Consider the following 16527-nt stretch of genomic DNA (forward strand, 5'->3'; position numbering starts at 1 on the left):
AGCCCGTGCTGAGCCGGGATGTGAGGCAAGAGGGGCCGCTGCAGGCCTCTGCCCTAAGGAGACAAGACTAGCGGGTCTGCTGCCCCGGCCCGCCCCGTGCCCCTCACGCCCGCCACCCTCCCCATCGGGCCCTGGGCTAGTTAACTGGCCGGGCTCGGCCACTGGTAATTATGGGGAAACAATCCCAGGTCTGTGTGGGTTCAGCCCCGACCCGTTTTGCCACTTTCTGTGCGAAGGCGGAACCTGTTGGGCAGCTTTGGGCAGTCTCTGTCTCCTTTCTGCTCCTGGTGGAGAGAGCCCAAAACCTGTCAAGCGGGTTTGGTCAAAATTGTGTCTCGTTGCCCATGTAAGTTCACGCACTGCTCACTTCTGTCTCCCTCAGGTGGGGAGCGCTCGGCTCACAAGGTCGCGGAGGTCGCTGCAGCGAGGGGCCATGTGAGTACCTGGGGGCCCCAGGGCTGGCAGCTCCAAAAACCGGGTGGGGGAGGCGGGGCGGGGTCCCTGGGGGGTGCTTGCCGCCAAGGCAGGAGCCCCAGCCCCTGCTCGCTGGGCAGGAGGCGGGGGTCAGCAGACTGGCTAAGAGGCGCAGCCCCCTGCCCCGGGCACCAGTCCAGGGTCTGAGCGGTGGAAGGAGGCTCGGTGGGTTTCCTGGGTGGAGGGGCAGGGTGCAGAGGGGCAGGGCTGCGCCTGACAGCACCGCACCAGGAAGTCGTCGTCTGGTGAGCCTCCGGGGGCACCGGGAACGGGCCGGTGGCCAGGCACTCCATCCTGGACCTGCCCCACTGCCCAGACCCTCATAGGGCAAAGGGGTGCAGCCATGGGGGTGAGGGGACTACATGGCACAGCCGGCCCCAGCTCAGGGCTGGGCACCGTGGGGCCCTCGGCTGCCCCCGGCTCGGTGTCCCCTGAAAGAGTGACAAACAGGGACGTAGGTCCCGCTCAGCCTCCCCTGACCAGGCCTCAAGGTGGAAGCCAGCGAGGGCGCAGCCACCGAGGGCCAGCCCATCCTCAAGGAGTCAGGTTGCAGGGCCCGCCGTTACCCGAGCCGCAGAGCAACACCTCAGCCCGCCAAGCAAGCGCACACCTGCCTTGTTCCTCTGTGCATGTGCACACGTGTGCATGGGGTACATAACTACATGTGCATTTGCACACGTGTGCACGTGCGTGTGCGGCCGTCCCTGGGCCTGTGCGGGGCTGAGCGTGTGGTGCAGGGAGTGACCGAGGATGGCACATGTGTGCGTGGCCTCTTTGTGTTGGGGTGCACGCCGACGTGTGCCGGGACACTGCTAGGACGCTGTTGCCTCCCTGGGTGTGTGTGGGCATCACACGTGCATGCCCGTGTGTCATGGGCTATGGGTCTGGCAATACTGGAACCACCCCGGCAGTGATACCTGTCTGCATGTGAATTGGCCCGGGGGCTGCTAGGGGGCCCAGGCTGCGGGCTTCTGCCCCGGCTGCGCCCCTAGCAAGCTGGCGACCTGGAAAGGTGATGTCGCTCTGAGCCTCAGCTTCCTCATCCGTGAAATGGGGTTGTCCTAGTTACTTCACGGTGAGCGTGAGATCCAGGGAGCAGTTGCATGTGACGCTCACGTGGGTGCCCGGCACCCAGGGCTCCCGGGCTGGCCCCTGACCACCAGCCGGCCTGTCCACGTGCAAGGAGTCCTGACGGCCCCGGCGGGCACGGACTCGCGTGCCTCCAGGAGCCCAGGGCAGGATCCACCTCCACCGTCTGTTTTAGGGACGGGGACACTGAGGCACAGCCAGGCACGTGACTTGGCCAAAGTTGCGGCAGAAGCGTTGGCCATCACCACAGAGACCCCCAGAGAGGGTGGAGGGAGACCCTGGAGCGTCTGAGCTGCCTCGAGGCCGGCTCGCACAGAGGGTCAGCACTCAGCACAGAGCGGATGCTAGGGGGCAGCGGTCCCGCTCCTTCTACCGCTGTTGTTGATGTTTTAGGGGTGGGTGGAGAGACAGACAGGAGCGACCGCAGAGAAGGGGCAGAGTCGGGGGCAGGGGGACCCGCACAACTGTCCTGCACCCGGGGGGCCTGCTGGAGCAGGGGCGGCCCCGACAAGGGGAGCAGGCCAGGGGGTGAGGAGCCCTGCTCCCACGGCCACACACTCAGACACGGGAGGAGGCAAGACCCCACATCATGGTGGGCTTTGCCGCACAGCCTGACAGTGCCCAGCCCAGGCCCGGGGCCATAGCCGGCGCCTCGGCACCCTCTTCTGTGCATAGGGGCTGGATGGCGCCTCCCCTGGACGTCGTCACCAAGACTCCGTGGGCCCAAAGTGTCCACACAGTGAGCAACTGTCCAAAGATGCAAGTGTGTGCCTGCTGGAATCTGAGCCCTCTCCCCTGAGCTTGGGGGCGGGGGATCTGGTCCTCTTGCAAAGGAACTTGGTAGCTGCGGTACTCGTGCTTGTCCAAGAGAGGAGGCGCTCCTGTGAGCGCACTGTGAGCCCCTGGGGCCGCGTGAGAGGGCGGGGCTCGTGGAGGGACTGCAGGCAGCGGACACGGGGGTCTCCATCTGCACTTAGCCGAGCACTCGACCTGCCAGGTTTCTGGCTGGGTACGCGTCACCTGGGCATGCGTTACCTGGAAAAGCATTACCTGGACATGCATCACCTGACGGAAAGGAGCCGTGTAACAAGCTGCTGCGGGGGGGGGGGGGTATTACCCCCCAGTGAGGAAACTGAGGCCCAGAGAGGTGAACGACTTGCCGGGTCACACAGAGGATAGAGGCAGGGCGGGGACCCCCACCCAGGCTGTCGGCTTGGACACCCACAGGGTCAGCCCTCCGCCCAGTGTAGGTGATGCACAGGGTCATCAACGAGGCTGACCCATCCGCTCTTCCTCCAGTGCCCACCTCCCGCTCAGACTCAGAGCCCGCACAGCCTGTCCAGACCTACAGGCACCCTCGGCGCCCTCAGGCGGCTCCTTTACCGGCTGGGGGGGAGCGGCCTGTCTGGCGGGTCGGGGTGGAATTTCCAGCTGCAGCTCAGCCCCTGCCCGGCCACCTCAGCCTGCCCGCCCCGCCTGCCCCGGCCTGAGCTCCCAGGCGCCCGGCCATAAGGTAAACATCGCCACAGCCTGCATGGCTCGGCCGCGGGATCTCGTCTCTGGTCCGTGCAGACCCCAGAGTGAGTTCAAACCGCAGCTCCCACGAACACGACGCTACCCCTTGGGGCCTTGGTTTCCCCACTTGGAGAGCGGGCTCCCCACAGCGTGGCCAGGGTTGGGCAGACAGGCTGCAAAGGAAGTGACAGTGTGGCTTGGGAATGGGGCTGGGACTGTCATTTGTACCCACTCGAGCACTGGTTGCTCCCAAAGCCCTAAGATGTACGGTGTGGTCTCCTAACCTGCAAGGATGTCCCTCATCGGGTGTCAGCTCCCAGCCTCGGGCGGCGGGACCCTCCTAAGCCCTCACCACTCAGCACACAGCCTCCCAGCAGCCACCCCCATGCCCCTGGCCATCACCCGGGAGTGGCCCAGAGCCCGGGGCAGGTCCTCAGAACAAGTTAAGGAGCCCCACCTTCCCAGCACACCCCAGACAGCCCTGCTCAGCTGGATCCGCAGCCAAGCCACCACAGGACACGGGACCTCACTCTGTCCTCTGGCCGACGCCTCCGGTGCTCTGATGCTTGACCTCAGGTGCACAGAGCCTGCTGAGAGCCAGACTCCACGGTCCAGTCTTCCTCGGCAGCTCTAGAAGCCCTGCCGGCCCTGACCTGTGGCTTCTCCTAGAGCCACGGGGTCTGCTCCCCTCAGTCAGGGACACCCCCCAGTCCCATGCCCAGAGTGGCCACCACCCCAACTCCCAAGAGCCCAGAGCATCATGCCTCTGCTGTGCTCCGTGTGCATGAACCCCACGTCAGGCCGGCTCCCATCACGGGGTGTCACTGTGTGCTAGCCCCTGGGGGCGGGGAGCAGTCATTCCTCCCAGCAGACGCCACTAGCAGGGGCATGTGGGGGTTCCCAGGTCGGGGCTGTTCTCAGAGTGCTGCTGCAAACACTTGCGGGCACATCTTCAGGCAAACTGAAATTCAAATGAGACAGCGCTCCCTTGGGCAGCCACAGCGGGGACTCGGGCCCAGCCTGCAGGGATGGGGCCTCGAGCAGGTGTGAGCAGAGGCCTTCCGGGGCCCGCACCGCCACTGGGCTGAGAGCGTGTCCTCACGAAAGGGGGTGGCTTGGGCCCTGGCAGGTGTGGCAGGGGAGGGAAAGGTGAGGTCTGGGTGGACGTAGGAAGCAACCAACAGTCACTGTTGGCCGGTGGGTGCAGGATGCCAGCAGGCAAGCGGCCGGGAGGGCTAGGAGCCCAGCCGCCTGTTGGCGGGACCCAGCAGACCCCAGGGCTCCTCGGGCCGAGGACCAGAAGGGACCACCTCCCCCGGCCGGTGGTGACATCAGAGAGGAAGAGTGTAGGCTCCGGCCCAGGCGGGCCAGGACAAGCCCCACTCTGTCTTTTGAGAGACTCAGAGCATGGGCCCTGCGGTGGGGACGGAGGGCTTCAGCTCAGCCTCGGTCAGCGCAGGCCAGGGTCAGCACGAGCACCACGATTACTCAGACCCGAGGTGAACACGGGAGAAGGAGAGCTGGGGCCTCAGCACCATGCAGCACACACAGAGCACACGCATGTGCACACACTCGTGACACCTGCCTGACACACACACACACAGTGCATGCACGCCGCCCGAGTGAAGGGCGCCCGGGGCAGAGGTCTGGGCGTGGTGGCCGGCGCCCGCCCCAGCCATGGCAGCGCCCCCTCCTCTCAAGGAGCCGGGACAGAGACTTCCCCAGAAGGGCTCTGCGTGTGGCAAGCAGCTCAGGGTAGCAGCACATCCCACGGGTGTTGGAGTCACTGTAGGCCAGGCCCGGGACCCATCTGCGGCCACAGGGGCAGTGGCAGGGGAGGGGAGGTGGGGAGGGAGTGGGGACCCACAGCCCTGTGAGCTCACTGCTCCCAACTGCCTGCCTGCCCGAGACCTCTCCAGGCCGGCAGAGTCTCAGAAAGGCCTGGAAGGGAGTAAGGGCCAGGGTGCCCAGGCCCCAGGCTTCCGGGCCCCTTAATTCTGGTCTCAGGCAGTGGACCTCAGGGTGTGTATGACCCACGTAGGTGCCTCTGAGGACCTGTGGGGAGGGGGGAAGGGACAGCAATCAGTGGCCTCTCTGCAGAGGGGTTCCCGCCCCCTCCTTGGAGCCCTGCAGCCTCTCAATACGGGGCCCACTTCCTTGAGCAGATGAGGCTGGTGTGTTTCTACAGATCTGTGTCTGCATGCGCATCCCTATGGGGCCCTAGAGCCCACAGACCCTTCCCAAGCCAGCATGACCTCTCCCCACTTCCTCCTCCCCAGGCTGGGAACAGAGGGGCAGTAGAGGCCGAGAGGAGCCTCAGAGGGGTCTGGGCCAGAGCCGTAGGGAGCCATGGAGAGCTTCACAGAGTCACTAAACAGGCTGAAGGAGGTCCACGAGAACGAGGTCCGAGGTGAGTGTCATGGGGCCGGGTGGGGGCAGGTGTCCCTAGCCCTCACCTGGGCCCGGTCAGGGTGCTCCTCCAGATCACCTCCAATTCTTGCCAGACCTGGGGACCCTGCCTTCCCAGCCCAGACAGGGAGTCCTAACCCAGAGCCCAGAGCTGCCACGTAGCCAGGCGCCCAGCCGCAGATTGGCATCCCTGAGTGTGGCCCTGGAGGGTCTTCTCCCAAAGGGTCCACTGACAGCAGAGCAGAAATAAAAAGCCACGCCCCCAGCGGAGAGCCAGAAGCTTTGGCTGAGAGGGGCCCCTCGCCCAGGGTGGGGCAGGGGGGTGCTCGGTTGCCCACCTCTAGGAATGGGAGCTCATGGCTCTGGAGGGCTGTTCAGAGCATTCCAGGATTTTGAACTGAAATCCCTCTGCTTCCCTGCAGGACCCCCAGGCCAAGCTCTGCCACAGCCCCCACGCTGTGCATTCCACCCCCTAACCACAGGGCTGGAGCCACCCCACTCCCCCCACTCTAGAGCCAGCCAGACCCTCCCAGCACCTCTTCCCAGCACTGACACACCACCCTGAGGGCCAAAGGGCCTGGATCTCTTCCCCAGCGACCCAGAGACCCAGCGACGCAGGGGGCTGTGTGGGCTAGCAGGCCCACGTCCGAGGGCGACCAGGTGGCAAAGAGGCAACCTCTCGCTGCGGTTTCCCCAAAGAGCCTGCTTTATTTCAACCCTGCTGTGCCTCCCCAAAAACACACTTCCGGGACATGGCCTGGTGGCCGGTCACTCCCAGTGTCAGGGTCCCTCCCAACCTCCAGGCAGACACCAGAGGCAGACCGCAAGGGGTCCCAGGCAGCCATGAGACTAGGTGGAAGCTGCCAGGGGGCATGCGGCAGGAGCCCCTCAGGTGGGGCGGCCTTGGGGCATCTGTGAGGGGGTCCAGGCAGGCAGCCGGGCTCTGCGGAGAGGCCTGCCAGACAGCCAGGGACAGGAGGTGCCCCGGACTCTGCTGCGGGACCGGGCCTGACCCCCACCCCTTCCCTGGCTCCTCCAGGCCTGCAGAATAAGCTTCTGGAGCTGAACTCGGAGAGATGCCGGTGAGTCCGGACAGACCCTGGCTCAGCGGGAAAGACAGTGATGCAGAAGGGGAAACTGAGGCTCAGTGTGGGGGCTGGGGGTGATCACTGGCCCGAGGCCATGCCTCCAGTAGCAGGTGGAGCCAGGAATGGAACCTCCAAGCCCACTCGAGTGAATGGGGACTCTCCAGGGGGTGGGCACCTGGGCTACCAACAGTGATCAGTAGGAATGCTCCTTGGGAGGCCCCACGGCCGGTGGGGTGGCCCCTCACTCCCCACTTCACTTACGGGGCTGCAGTTCCGTAGCGCTGCGAGCGGCGCGTGGACCCGGCCGGTCACGCTCACGACTGGGCTGCTGGTTCCACGCAGCCCTTGCCAGGAAGTCCCCACAGCGGGCGCACCCAGCAGGCCCCGGGCCGGGACCTACTCTGGCGGGCGAGGCCAGCCCGGACGCAGCGTCGGGCTCCCGGGCAGAGCAGAACCCCCACCTCGGCTCGTCCCCACAGGGACGCCCAGAGGGTGGAGGAGCTCTGCGCCAAGAACCATCAGCTTAGGGAGCAGCAGAAGGCGCTGAAGGAGAACGTGCGGGTGCTGGAGAACAGGTGAGCTCTGGATTGGGGGGGAGGCGAACAGGTGAGCTCTGGATTGGGGGGGAGGCGGAGCTCGGGAAGTTCTGGGGCAAACTGAACGAGGCAGGGGTCTCCCCCCGCCCCCCCGCCCCCGCGGGACTCTCAGAGCCTCAGGTCAACTGCATTTGCGAGGCTCCTTCCCAAACTCGGCGGAACATGGCGCGCTTAGCCCACAGGGTAGGGGTGGGGTGGGGCTTCCACCATTTGGGAATGGCAAGGGCACATCTCGGGAGCAGGCACTGAGGGTCCCAGCCCCTCTGTGGGTCTCAGTCTCACTCTTCAGAGTGGCCTCTCACCGCCCGCGCCCCCCCCCATCCCGCAGGCTGCGGGCCGGCCTGTGTGACCGCTGCATGGTCACCCAGGAGCTGGCCAGGAAGAAGCATCAGGAGTTCGAGAACTCCCTCCTCCAAAACCTACAGCACGTCTTCATCCTCAGTGAGCCCCGCCCCCTGTCACCCTGCACCTCGGTGTCCCCTCCTGTGGGGGTCCAGTGACCCCCAGGACCTGCTCAGCCTGACATGGGGTCTCGGGGAAACAGACAATGGTACAAAGCCCCAGCTGGCCCCAGCATGTCCCTCACCGGTCAGTCACCTGGGCTGGGGGTGCCCCTGCCCTCAGGACCTCAACCCCTCCCCCCTGTAACGAGGGTAGTCCCGCAGAGCCCGGAGGTCCCACCTGCCGATGAGGAGCACAAGCCCCCCTTCCCTTGGGGCTCTCACCAGAGACAAGCTTGGTGTCAGAGGTGGGGGGCGGGAGGGCTCCCACCACCCTTTACGGCCTCCAGGCTCAGCAGCCTCACCCATTCACTCGTGCGGCCACCACCAGCGAGCCCCGGGCCAAGTGCTGGCGGCCGGCTGGGGACAGGTCACAGAGGGGGACCTCCCTGCCCCTGCCCGGCCTCCCCTCCCCTCGTCCTTCACTAATCAGAGCCTTTTGCAGCCAACGAGTTGAACCGGCTGCAGCTGGAGAACGAGACATTGAAAGAGGAAGTGAAGCGGCTTCGGGGCCCGCGGTGAGCGGGGAGGCGAACACCCTCAGTTGCCAAGACCCTCCCCCACGGCAGGCCCCGGGCACATGGCGCCAAGAGCAGGGCACAGAACCGTGGGGGTGGGGGCCCCAGCTCCGTGGCAGCTGACACCCGAGACCCCCCTGAGGACACTGGTATTTGTGAGAAGCCAGCCCTGCCGCATGAGCCACTGATGGTGGAGCCCCAGGCAAAGTCCAGAGAGGGCTCTTTCCTGGTCACCCCAGTGTCCCCGCAGGGCTGGCCTGGCCCCCAGGAGGGTGCCCTGGCCCTTCTGATTGTCTCTGGGGGGTGCTGCCCTCGCTCACCCTCCCTGTCTTTGCCTCCCTTCTGGAGTTAGGCTCAAGCCCCAATACAGGGAGGGTGCCTCAGACCCCCCCTCACCCCTACTACTCCCCTCCCCGGGGGCTTGGAAGGCCATCGCGGAGAAGACGCTGGGAGGCCACGAGGAGGCCGAGGACGACCATCCAGGTGCGAGTCCCCAGAGAGAAGGTGCTCTGAGGGACAAGAGACCAGAAAGCTGGGCCCTGCGGGATCACAGAGCCCTCTGGCCCGGGGTGGGGGGGGCAGGGGGCCGAGCCGCCCACCCCTCTGTGGGCCTCCCAATCTGCCCTGCCCACCACTTCTCCTCCCACAGAAAAGTCTACGGGGTACAGGACATCTCCAGTAGCCAAAATCTCCCCGAGTGCCAGCCTGCCAGAGACACGGGCCCCGGACACGGTGAGGACCCCCTTCTGCTGGGCAGCCCTAGGCGGGAGGCGGGCAACACAGGTCTATGCCAGCTCACCTGTCCTCTGTGCCATGCAGGGACCACTGGGTGGCAGCGAGGCTCAGAGGGGGTGGGTGACCTGCCCGAAGTCAACAGAGAACAGGGCAGAGGGCCGCGCTGACCCCTCCACCCCGTGCAGAGCCCCCAGCGAATCTCCAACCAGCTGCACGGGACCATCGCCGTGGTGCGGCCGGGCTCCCAGGCCTGCTTTGCTGACCAGGGCTCCAGCAACGGGACACCCCCACTGCCACTGACCAGGAGCAGCCCGCCCAGCCCACCCTATGAGCACAGCCTCCCACTGGACAGGTGAGGCCCCACTGCCACCACCAGGAGCAGCCCCAGCTGAGCACCCGGTCTCCAGATCTGGTCCCACCTTTCCGGAGGTGGCAGGACAGAGTTCGGGGGGGTGTGGGAGCAGCAATGGGGACTGAGGCCAAGGAACCCCTCTCAGAAGTAGTCTAAGACCATCCTCCGTGTCTGAGAGCATCGTACACGGGTGGCCGGGAACAGAGCAGATAGCCCAGGCCCCAAAGAGAGAAAGATCTCCATGTGCAGGTCCCTCCTCAGAGCCCCAGGCCCCGGGTCACCTCTGGCCCCTCCACAACCGTCCACGTGGGCCTACCCCTCTCCATGACCCACCTTGTGACCTGGGACAGCTCGCCTATGGGCCCCAGGCCCTCCCCTGTGAAGTGGGGGCTAACCCAGGGCCACAGGAGTTGAGCTTCTCCTCATCCTGCAGCTTTCTGCGGGCCTCCCGGCCCCCCGCCACGGCCTATGAGTCCCTGAAGCGCTCCCTCCAGGCTGACCACCTGTGCCTCCTGAACCATCACCTGTCTCTGCACCTTCAGAGCCCCCACTGCAGCCCCCAAGTCCCCGCCACAGCCCCCCGTGGCCCCCGGCCCCAGGGCCCGAAGGCTGGGGAGGCAGAGGCCTGGGATGAGCCGGTGGGCCTGTTGGGGCTGCCGGGGGCCCTGGTGGACGTGCAAGACCCTCGGCTAAAAGGAGCGTTGCACCTGCTCCTGGCCCAGCAGCTGCGGGCACAGGGGCAGGTGGGCAGTGCCAGGCTGAGGGGCCCGCCCACGCCAGCAGGGACTCCACCCTCCCCACCAGTCAGCTCTGACTCGGAAGGCCCCCAGGGCGAGGCGGCCGGAGCAGCCCTGTCCGGAGGGGGGCACACACAGCCCACAGGCCCAGGCAGCCCCAGGGGACAGGAAGACAGGGCCACACGAGACTATGTCCCAGACAAGCCCCTGGACCTCTCCGAGCGGGGCCGGGGCCGGCATGCCCCCAAGCCTCCGGGCCGGCTGGGGTCCCTCAGCCCCCCGAGTGCCCACACTCCCAGCCTGGCGCCACCTCAGGGAGTGGAGCTACCTGCCCGGTCTGGACCCTGGGGACTCAGCAACGGTACCAAGGAAGCCAGAGCTCCAGAGCCAGAAGGGCCCGCCGCTCCTGCAGTAAGGGGCCCACTCCTGCTCTTGGCCTCCACATGCCCCCAGCCCGGGCCAGCACCCCGCCATCCCGCCGGGGCCCGGGCCAGCACCCCGCCAGGGCCCGGGCTGTGCTTCCCTCTGCACCATCAGGCCAGTCCCCGGGAGAAAGGCTGATTCGCACTAGAGGGGAGATGGCTAACCCTCCAGCGGCAGCCTGGGCCGACCCAGAGTCTCACCGCCTTTCCCAACACTGGGTTGGAAGCAGGGCAGTTGCCTCAGGTGAATTCAAGCCGCTTACTTGTTTCCCCCCAGGATCCCTCCCAACCTCTAACACGGCCCCACCCAAACATGCCCTCTCCAAGCGGAACGGGAGCTGAGGGGAGAGGGAAGCCAAAATCTCCCCCCAACCCACACAGGCCTGATGCTGATGGCCCCCCAGGTAAGGGTGAGTACCTGGGGCCCTGAGAACCCAGGAAGTGGTGCCATGGTGGGAAGGGAGGGGCAGTGGTCAGCATCAGCTGGGGGGACCTGTCCTAGGGCCCAGCTCAGTCCCCTGGGCTGCCCCGCCAAACCCTGGGTCTAGGGCTTGGCACCCCAGCTACAGACCCAGAGAAGAGGTGGGGGCCCAGGGCAGGCACATCTCTGATCATAGGCAGTGAAGGGAAGGGCATCCTAGCAATTAGGGCTTCAGGGCAGGTAGTGAGCTCCCCGTCACAGAGCGACCAAGCCTGGGGACAGCCCGGCTGGCAGGGTCATTGCAGAAGGTACGGGAGACGCTGAGGTACAGTCCCTCTGTGCCTCAGTTTCCTTCAGTTGTCACTCCTAGTCTGGCCCATTAGAAAGGTCTATGCTTCTGCTAGGCTCCAGGGCCCCCAGCCTGGCCTGACCCACACCCCGCGTCCTGCAGAACTCAGCAAGGCCCAAGTGCAGGGGCTGGAGTCAGACGAGCTGGACGAGTTGGACCCCTCGGACAATGAGGTGGGTCCTCAGCCACACACTCAGCTGGGGCCACTGAGCCAGGGCTGCCCCAGGCTTGGGGGAAGGTCCTCTCCTGACCACACCCCCACACCCCTCAGGTGGGCCTGAGCTCCGAGGTGGGGGCCAAGCCGAGCACGCCAGGGGAGGGGTCCAGGTGCTCCTGCACCAAGGAGTGCGGGCGAGGTCTGCTGCAGAAGAGGAAGCGGCCCTCGGGCCCATGGTGCAAAGGTATGGCGGACGGGGCCATGGGGGGCCGGGGGCAGCCAAAACACCAGCCCCCACCCCACCTTTCTGGCTGCTAGGAACCAGAAACCAGCCCTTGAACCTCTCCTGGCACAGACCCCTTAAGAGGCGGGACCCAGGTCAGGACAGCGTGAATCCTGGCTCTTCTCAGCCTCACTGTGCAGCCCGAGCCAGTTCCGTCAACCTGAGCCTCAGTTTCCCCCCAGAAAGGGGGGCAATACCAGGGCTAGCGTGAGATTTCCACGGAATAAGGCTGAGGACAGTGGTTCTCACCGTCCTTGCCATCAGGGCGGAGGGGCCTCTTGGGCCACAAGCAGCCCCCAGGCCTGGGGGCCCTGAAGCCCTGCCACTCTGCCCATCCCTCGTGGGGGGGGGGACTCCTGGACCCCCGTCCACCTTCGAAGACGAGCAGCAGGAGGGTGCTGCCTTCTGGGTGTGCAGGTGTTTGCTCCGGCTGAGGCACTGGGGGCTGCTCGGATGTTTGCCAAGGGTGGTGCCTGTGGGCTCCTCCCCGGAGGGCGGCGGGCTGGCCTGAGGGGATCAGCGCGACCTTCCGCTTCCTGCTTTGGCCGCAGAGGCAGCTCCGCAGGGCGCCAGGCGCCTGTGAAGGCCCGAGCTCCTAATGGATGCCGCCCCAGTGTTTGTGCAAGCGGGCCCGCGACAGGCAGGCTGGACTGTGGCCACCACAATATGCCATTGTTGCCGGGAAAGTGACAGTGGCCTGTGTTTGCTCGAGCACACGGTGGAGGAGGCCAGCACACCTGTCTTATTTCAAGCCACTTCCTGCTGGGCATGCTGGGAAACTGTCCTGGTGGCCACAGTCCACAGGGGTGCTGGGGCATCCGCCGCCCCCCTCAGAGCCAAGCTCTCCCCGGTCCTCCCCGCTGGGCCAAGACGGGGGCTCCCAAGCAGGTACCTGAACGCTGCAACACACACGCTGCTGGTCAGTGAGAACAGGGCCCTGACCCAGCCTGTGGCTGGCACCACTCAGCGCCAAGGTCAGCGCCCGTGCAGAGGTTCAAGGTGGAGATAAACAGTAACCACTGCCTTTGGGGCTCACCACCCTGCCCAGGGATGGTCATTACTGTTTCATAGCTGGGAAAACTAGCCCTCAGAGAAGTGAGACGACCTGCCCAAGCTCACAGAGCTGGTGCATGGGGTCAGGATTCCTACTTGACTCTTCTGACCCAGAACTTGAGCTCGTTCTGCATCAGAGATGGGCCTAGGGCCCAGCATCTCAGCAGGACCTGCCTGCAAGGGTCCTCCCCTGTACCCTAGGCCCATGGAGGCACCCCACCAGGGCCTTGGGCACCCTAAGAGCATTTCCCCAGAAGCTCGATTTATCCAGAAGGTCCCGGACCTTCAGCAAGGCATTCGGGCACTGGGGCCAGATGGTCTGCAGGGTCACACACCCGCAGAGAGCCCACCCTCCCGCCAGGTGCCCACGCTCACCCTTCAATCAGACCAGCCCTGCCCGGGTGTCTCCTGCTTCCAGGAACGAGTCAACTCCACCAGTGTGGGTTCACAAGTGCTCGCTCCCCTCGCCCAATCCTGTCCACGAGGCCCTGGGCAAGAACTCCGCATCGCAGTGAGTGAGAACCGACTGCTGCCAGCCTACTGCTGTGCTCCCACCTAACCTTGCTCCACTCTCCACAGCCCCTAAGAAGCCGCCACCGGCAAGAAGGAATCCAGGGGAGCCCCTGACAGCACACGAGGGGTCCGGGAGCCCAAGGCACCCTGAGGACAGCAGCCCCTCACCCAGCAACAGCAGCTGGGAGGAGACTTAGCAGGCTGCTCCCAGGGGCACCACAGCCTGCCCAGACATGGCTTCCCACCCGGCCACCAGCCCGGCAGACGGCCCAGCACAGAGCACGAGGGGACTGGGTCCTGGCCTGTGGCCACAGGGGCTGGGAAGCCCAAGAGGGGGTCTTTGGCTGGTCATTTGAACCCCTCCATCTCTACCCATCTCAGAAATGACCAGCTGGTCCTGCTGCCCCTCCCACACCCTAGCATTTGCTCCCTTGGGGGAAGTAGGGTTCAGGGAGGCAGGGGAGGCAGGGGTGACTCCGGCTGCAGCCCAGCCCAGCCCAGCCCCCACCCCGGCTGCTCATAGGCAACCCTTCCTGGGCTGCCCCCACCTCTCACCATCGCAAACTCCACTGGCCTCCCTGACTCCCAGGGCCCTGCTGCCTGGCCACCCCGTCCCTGTGGTCTCAGGCGCCCCCTCGTGGAGTCCCGCAAACACGCTGGGTGGTGAGGGTGTGGGGTACCCCAGCAGAGGTGGGACACCCAGGATCAAAGGTGTCAAAGATGGCATGTTCGGCTGGCAGACTCAGGGGTCAGTTGGGTCTCCACCTGCCTCTGCAGATGATTCGAGAGACTCTGGGATGCATCCAGGCCTGAGGAACAAAACCAGCCCCATTTGCAGAGGGGCACCTCCAGGGAGGGCTGCAGGGAAAAGAACAGGAAATGTGTACCAGTCCCCCCACAGAGTCCCCTCCTCACTGGCTACTCCTGAGGCCCTGGCCCCACATCTGCCGCCGACCGCTCGGCCACCTGCAGGGCCCCAGGGCAGCTGGCCCAGGACTTGACCCTTAGCGCTCAGGGATATCCTGCTCCCTCAACCATTCTCACTTCCGGAGGGTGTGTCTCAGAGCACCCTCTGTGAGAGGAGCTTAAGCAGGTTCCCGGGCCCCATCCCAGACCCACTGAATCCAGGTCTTGGGGCCACACCTGCACATGAAGTTTGAGAAATCTAAGAACTGCCCGATGCAAGGCAAAGGCAGGAGATCGGGCAATAACTGGGCTGGGTGAGGCCTGGGGCAAACTGGAAGCACAGGCCGGACCATGGGAACACCACTCCGCCTTGCTCCCTGTGGCCGGCCCAAACCCCAAAGGGACTAATTTCCCAAGAGAGAGGTGTAGGGGTGTGTATGTGCATGTTTGTGTGTAAGTGTGTGTGAAACCTCCTGTTAAAAGTTGCTTTGATTTTCCTGAAATCAAATAAAAGCTGGGTGCTCCATTCACATCTGACTTGTAGGCCAGGGCTGACTCAGGGGTACCCTGGGCAGTGGAGAAGCCACATGGGGTGGGAGCCCAGGGAGAGTGCACAACAGACCCTGCAAGAAGACCACGTTCCTCCTGGGGTCCCCCCATCACCCTCAAAACGTCACTCAGCGCCAACTGGCAAAGGATAAACAACACTCCAGGGCCCAGCTCTGTCACCATGCTGCAGACAAGCATGGATGTGGAGCCAAGAAGCAAGAGCAGATAACACTCCTCTGTCACTTTGCCCCTCCATGATCCCCTGGGCACAGCACTTTACAGCCCTGGTCTCACTCCTCCCTTAGCAGCACCCCACGAGGCACACACAGCTAGCACCCCCACTTTACAGACAGAGAAGCTGAAGCTCAGGGAGGGTAAGTAACTCACCTAAGGTCACCCAGCTGGCAGGTGGCCGAGGAGGCTGAAGCTGGAGCTGAGGCTCTTAGCTTCCTGCTCCCTGTGCATCGGCAGGCAGCAGCGGCAGGGGCACCATCAGTGGGCACAGGGACTCCCCAAGAGGGGCCTTCAGAGTGCAGTTCTCGTGCCCATGAGCACCTGGAGGCACGTGTTCAAGCCCCACTTTCTACCCGATGGGAAACTGTCCACTCCCTCCCAGGCATGGGAGAGGCTTTGAAGACCAATTTGGAAGGGCAGAGGGAAGAGGAAAGAGGTCAGGCTGGACACTGGGTGAGCCTACGCATGGTGGCAAATGAAGATCAGTAGGAGGGGACACGGCCACTATGAAGGGGGGTATGGCGTCCAAAAGGGGAGCCCAGCCATGCAGTAGGTCTCACTTGGGACAGGAAGCTCTGTCTCATGGCGTCTGCCCCGCCCCGCCCCGCCCCGCCCCACACCCTCTCCAGCATGGGCACAGAATACACACGGGGTAATGGCGTGTGCCGAGCGGCCACACACGGAAGCGCTCTCTGAGCTGTGTGGGCGAGCCCACCAGCAGGTGCCCGGACCTGCAGCCTGGGGATGCCCCCTCACGGAGCCAGCTTCATCTTGACAGTACCCTGAAGTCACTGTCCCAGGCAGAAAGCTGGGCAGACCAGAAGAGTGGCCTAGAGGTGGCGGCAGGACCCTGTCCCGCAAAGACACAGGTGGGCTCCTGGGGGCTCCAGAAGCAGCACCTGAGCATGGAGCCACCTGCTCTGAAGTCAGGGGCACCTGGGTACAGGAGAGGGAAAGGAGGCCTAGGCAGCACCAAGGCTCAATGTCACTTTGCTGCTGAGGGCAGTGCAAGACTCTGCCTGGGACTGAAGGCCCAGCACGGCCCCGACCTGCCGGTGATTCCAAGCAGGTGCCTTCTCCCTTCAGACCCTCGGTGTCTTCTTCAGTCAGCGAGGGAAGCCAGGCGGCACCGCCCGCCATTCCAGGGAGTCTTAGGGGCTCCTCGAGGGGATGGCCCTTTGCAACCTGAACGCCCCCCCCCAGAGGGCAGGCGGCACGGCTTCAGCCCCCCACCCCGCGCCCCAGCCGCTAGCACTGACCCACACCCCACAGGAGACGTGCACTGGAGCCTAAAGACTCAGGCTGCACGGAGGCTGACCATGAACGCCGCAGCCCCGCAAGGAGAACCGGGCGCCGGCGGCCCCGTAGCCGCTGCTTCCGAGGAGGGGATTCGAACCTGGGCCAGCGCCGCCGCTGGGCCCCCGGCCAGGCCCCGTGGGGTGGAGTGCCCCGCGGGCGCCGGTCTCCCGCTCCCCCGGGGCGCAGCGGAACCGCCTCTAGGACCCAGGGGAGCCGCCCCGGAACTCCGCGGCCCGCCCACGGCACCGCGCGGGCCAATGGGTAAGCGCGACGGCAATATATTTGCATGTGGGCGAGCCTCGGCCAATGGGCGGCGTGCGCGGGCGCG

At 65.2% G+C, this 16527-nt stretch overlaps 1 protein-coding gene across 1 annotated transcript; it reads left to right on the forward strand.

Annotated features, from left to right (window-relative positions):
* Positions 1 to 351: 351 nt before the first annotated feature.
* RBBP8NL (RBBP8 N-terminal like) lies at positions 352 to 14635 on the forward strand. Its single transcript, XM_081832464.1, has 14 exons — positions 352 to 435; positions 5358 to 5488; positions 6527 to 6569; positions 7055 to 7150; positions 7500 to 7612; positions 8117 to 8189; positions 8542 to 8672; positions 8839 to 8921; positions 9110 to 9276; positions 9710 to 10424; positions 10713 to 10845; positions 11308 to 11378; positions 11477 to 11606; positions 13278 to 14635. Exons 2-14 carry the CDS (start codon positions 5428 to 5430, stop codon positions 13406 to 13408), a joined length of 1947 nt encoding a protein of 648 aa, XP_081688590.1. The 5' UTR covers positions 352 to 435; positions 5358 to 5427; the 3' UTR covers positions 13409 to 14635.
* Positions 14636 to 16527: the final 1892 nt, after the last annotated feature.

This window comes from Leptonychotes weddellii, chromosome 10 (genome assembly GCF_054177405.1).
Source record: "Leptonychotes weddellii isolate Sample4059 chromosome 10, ASM5417740v2, whole genome shotgun sequence".
NCBI lineage: Eukaryota > Metazoa > Chordata > Mammalia > Carnivora > Phocidae > Leptonychotes > Leptonychotes weddellii.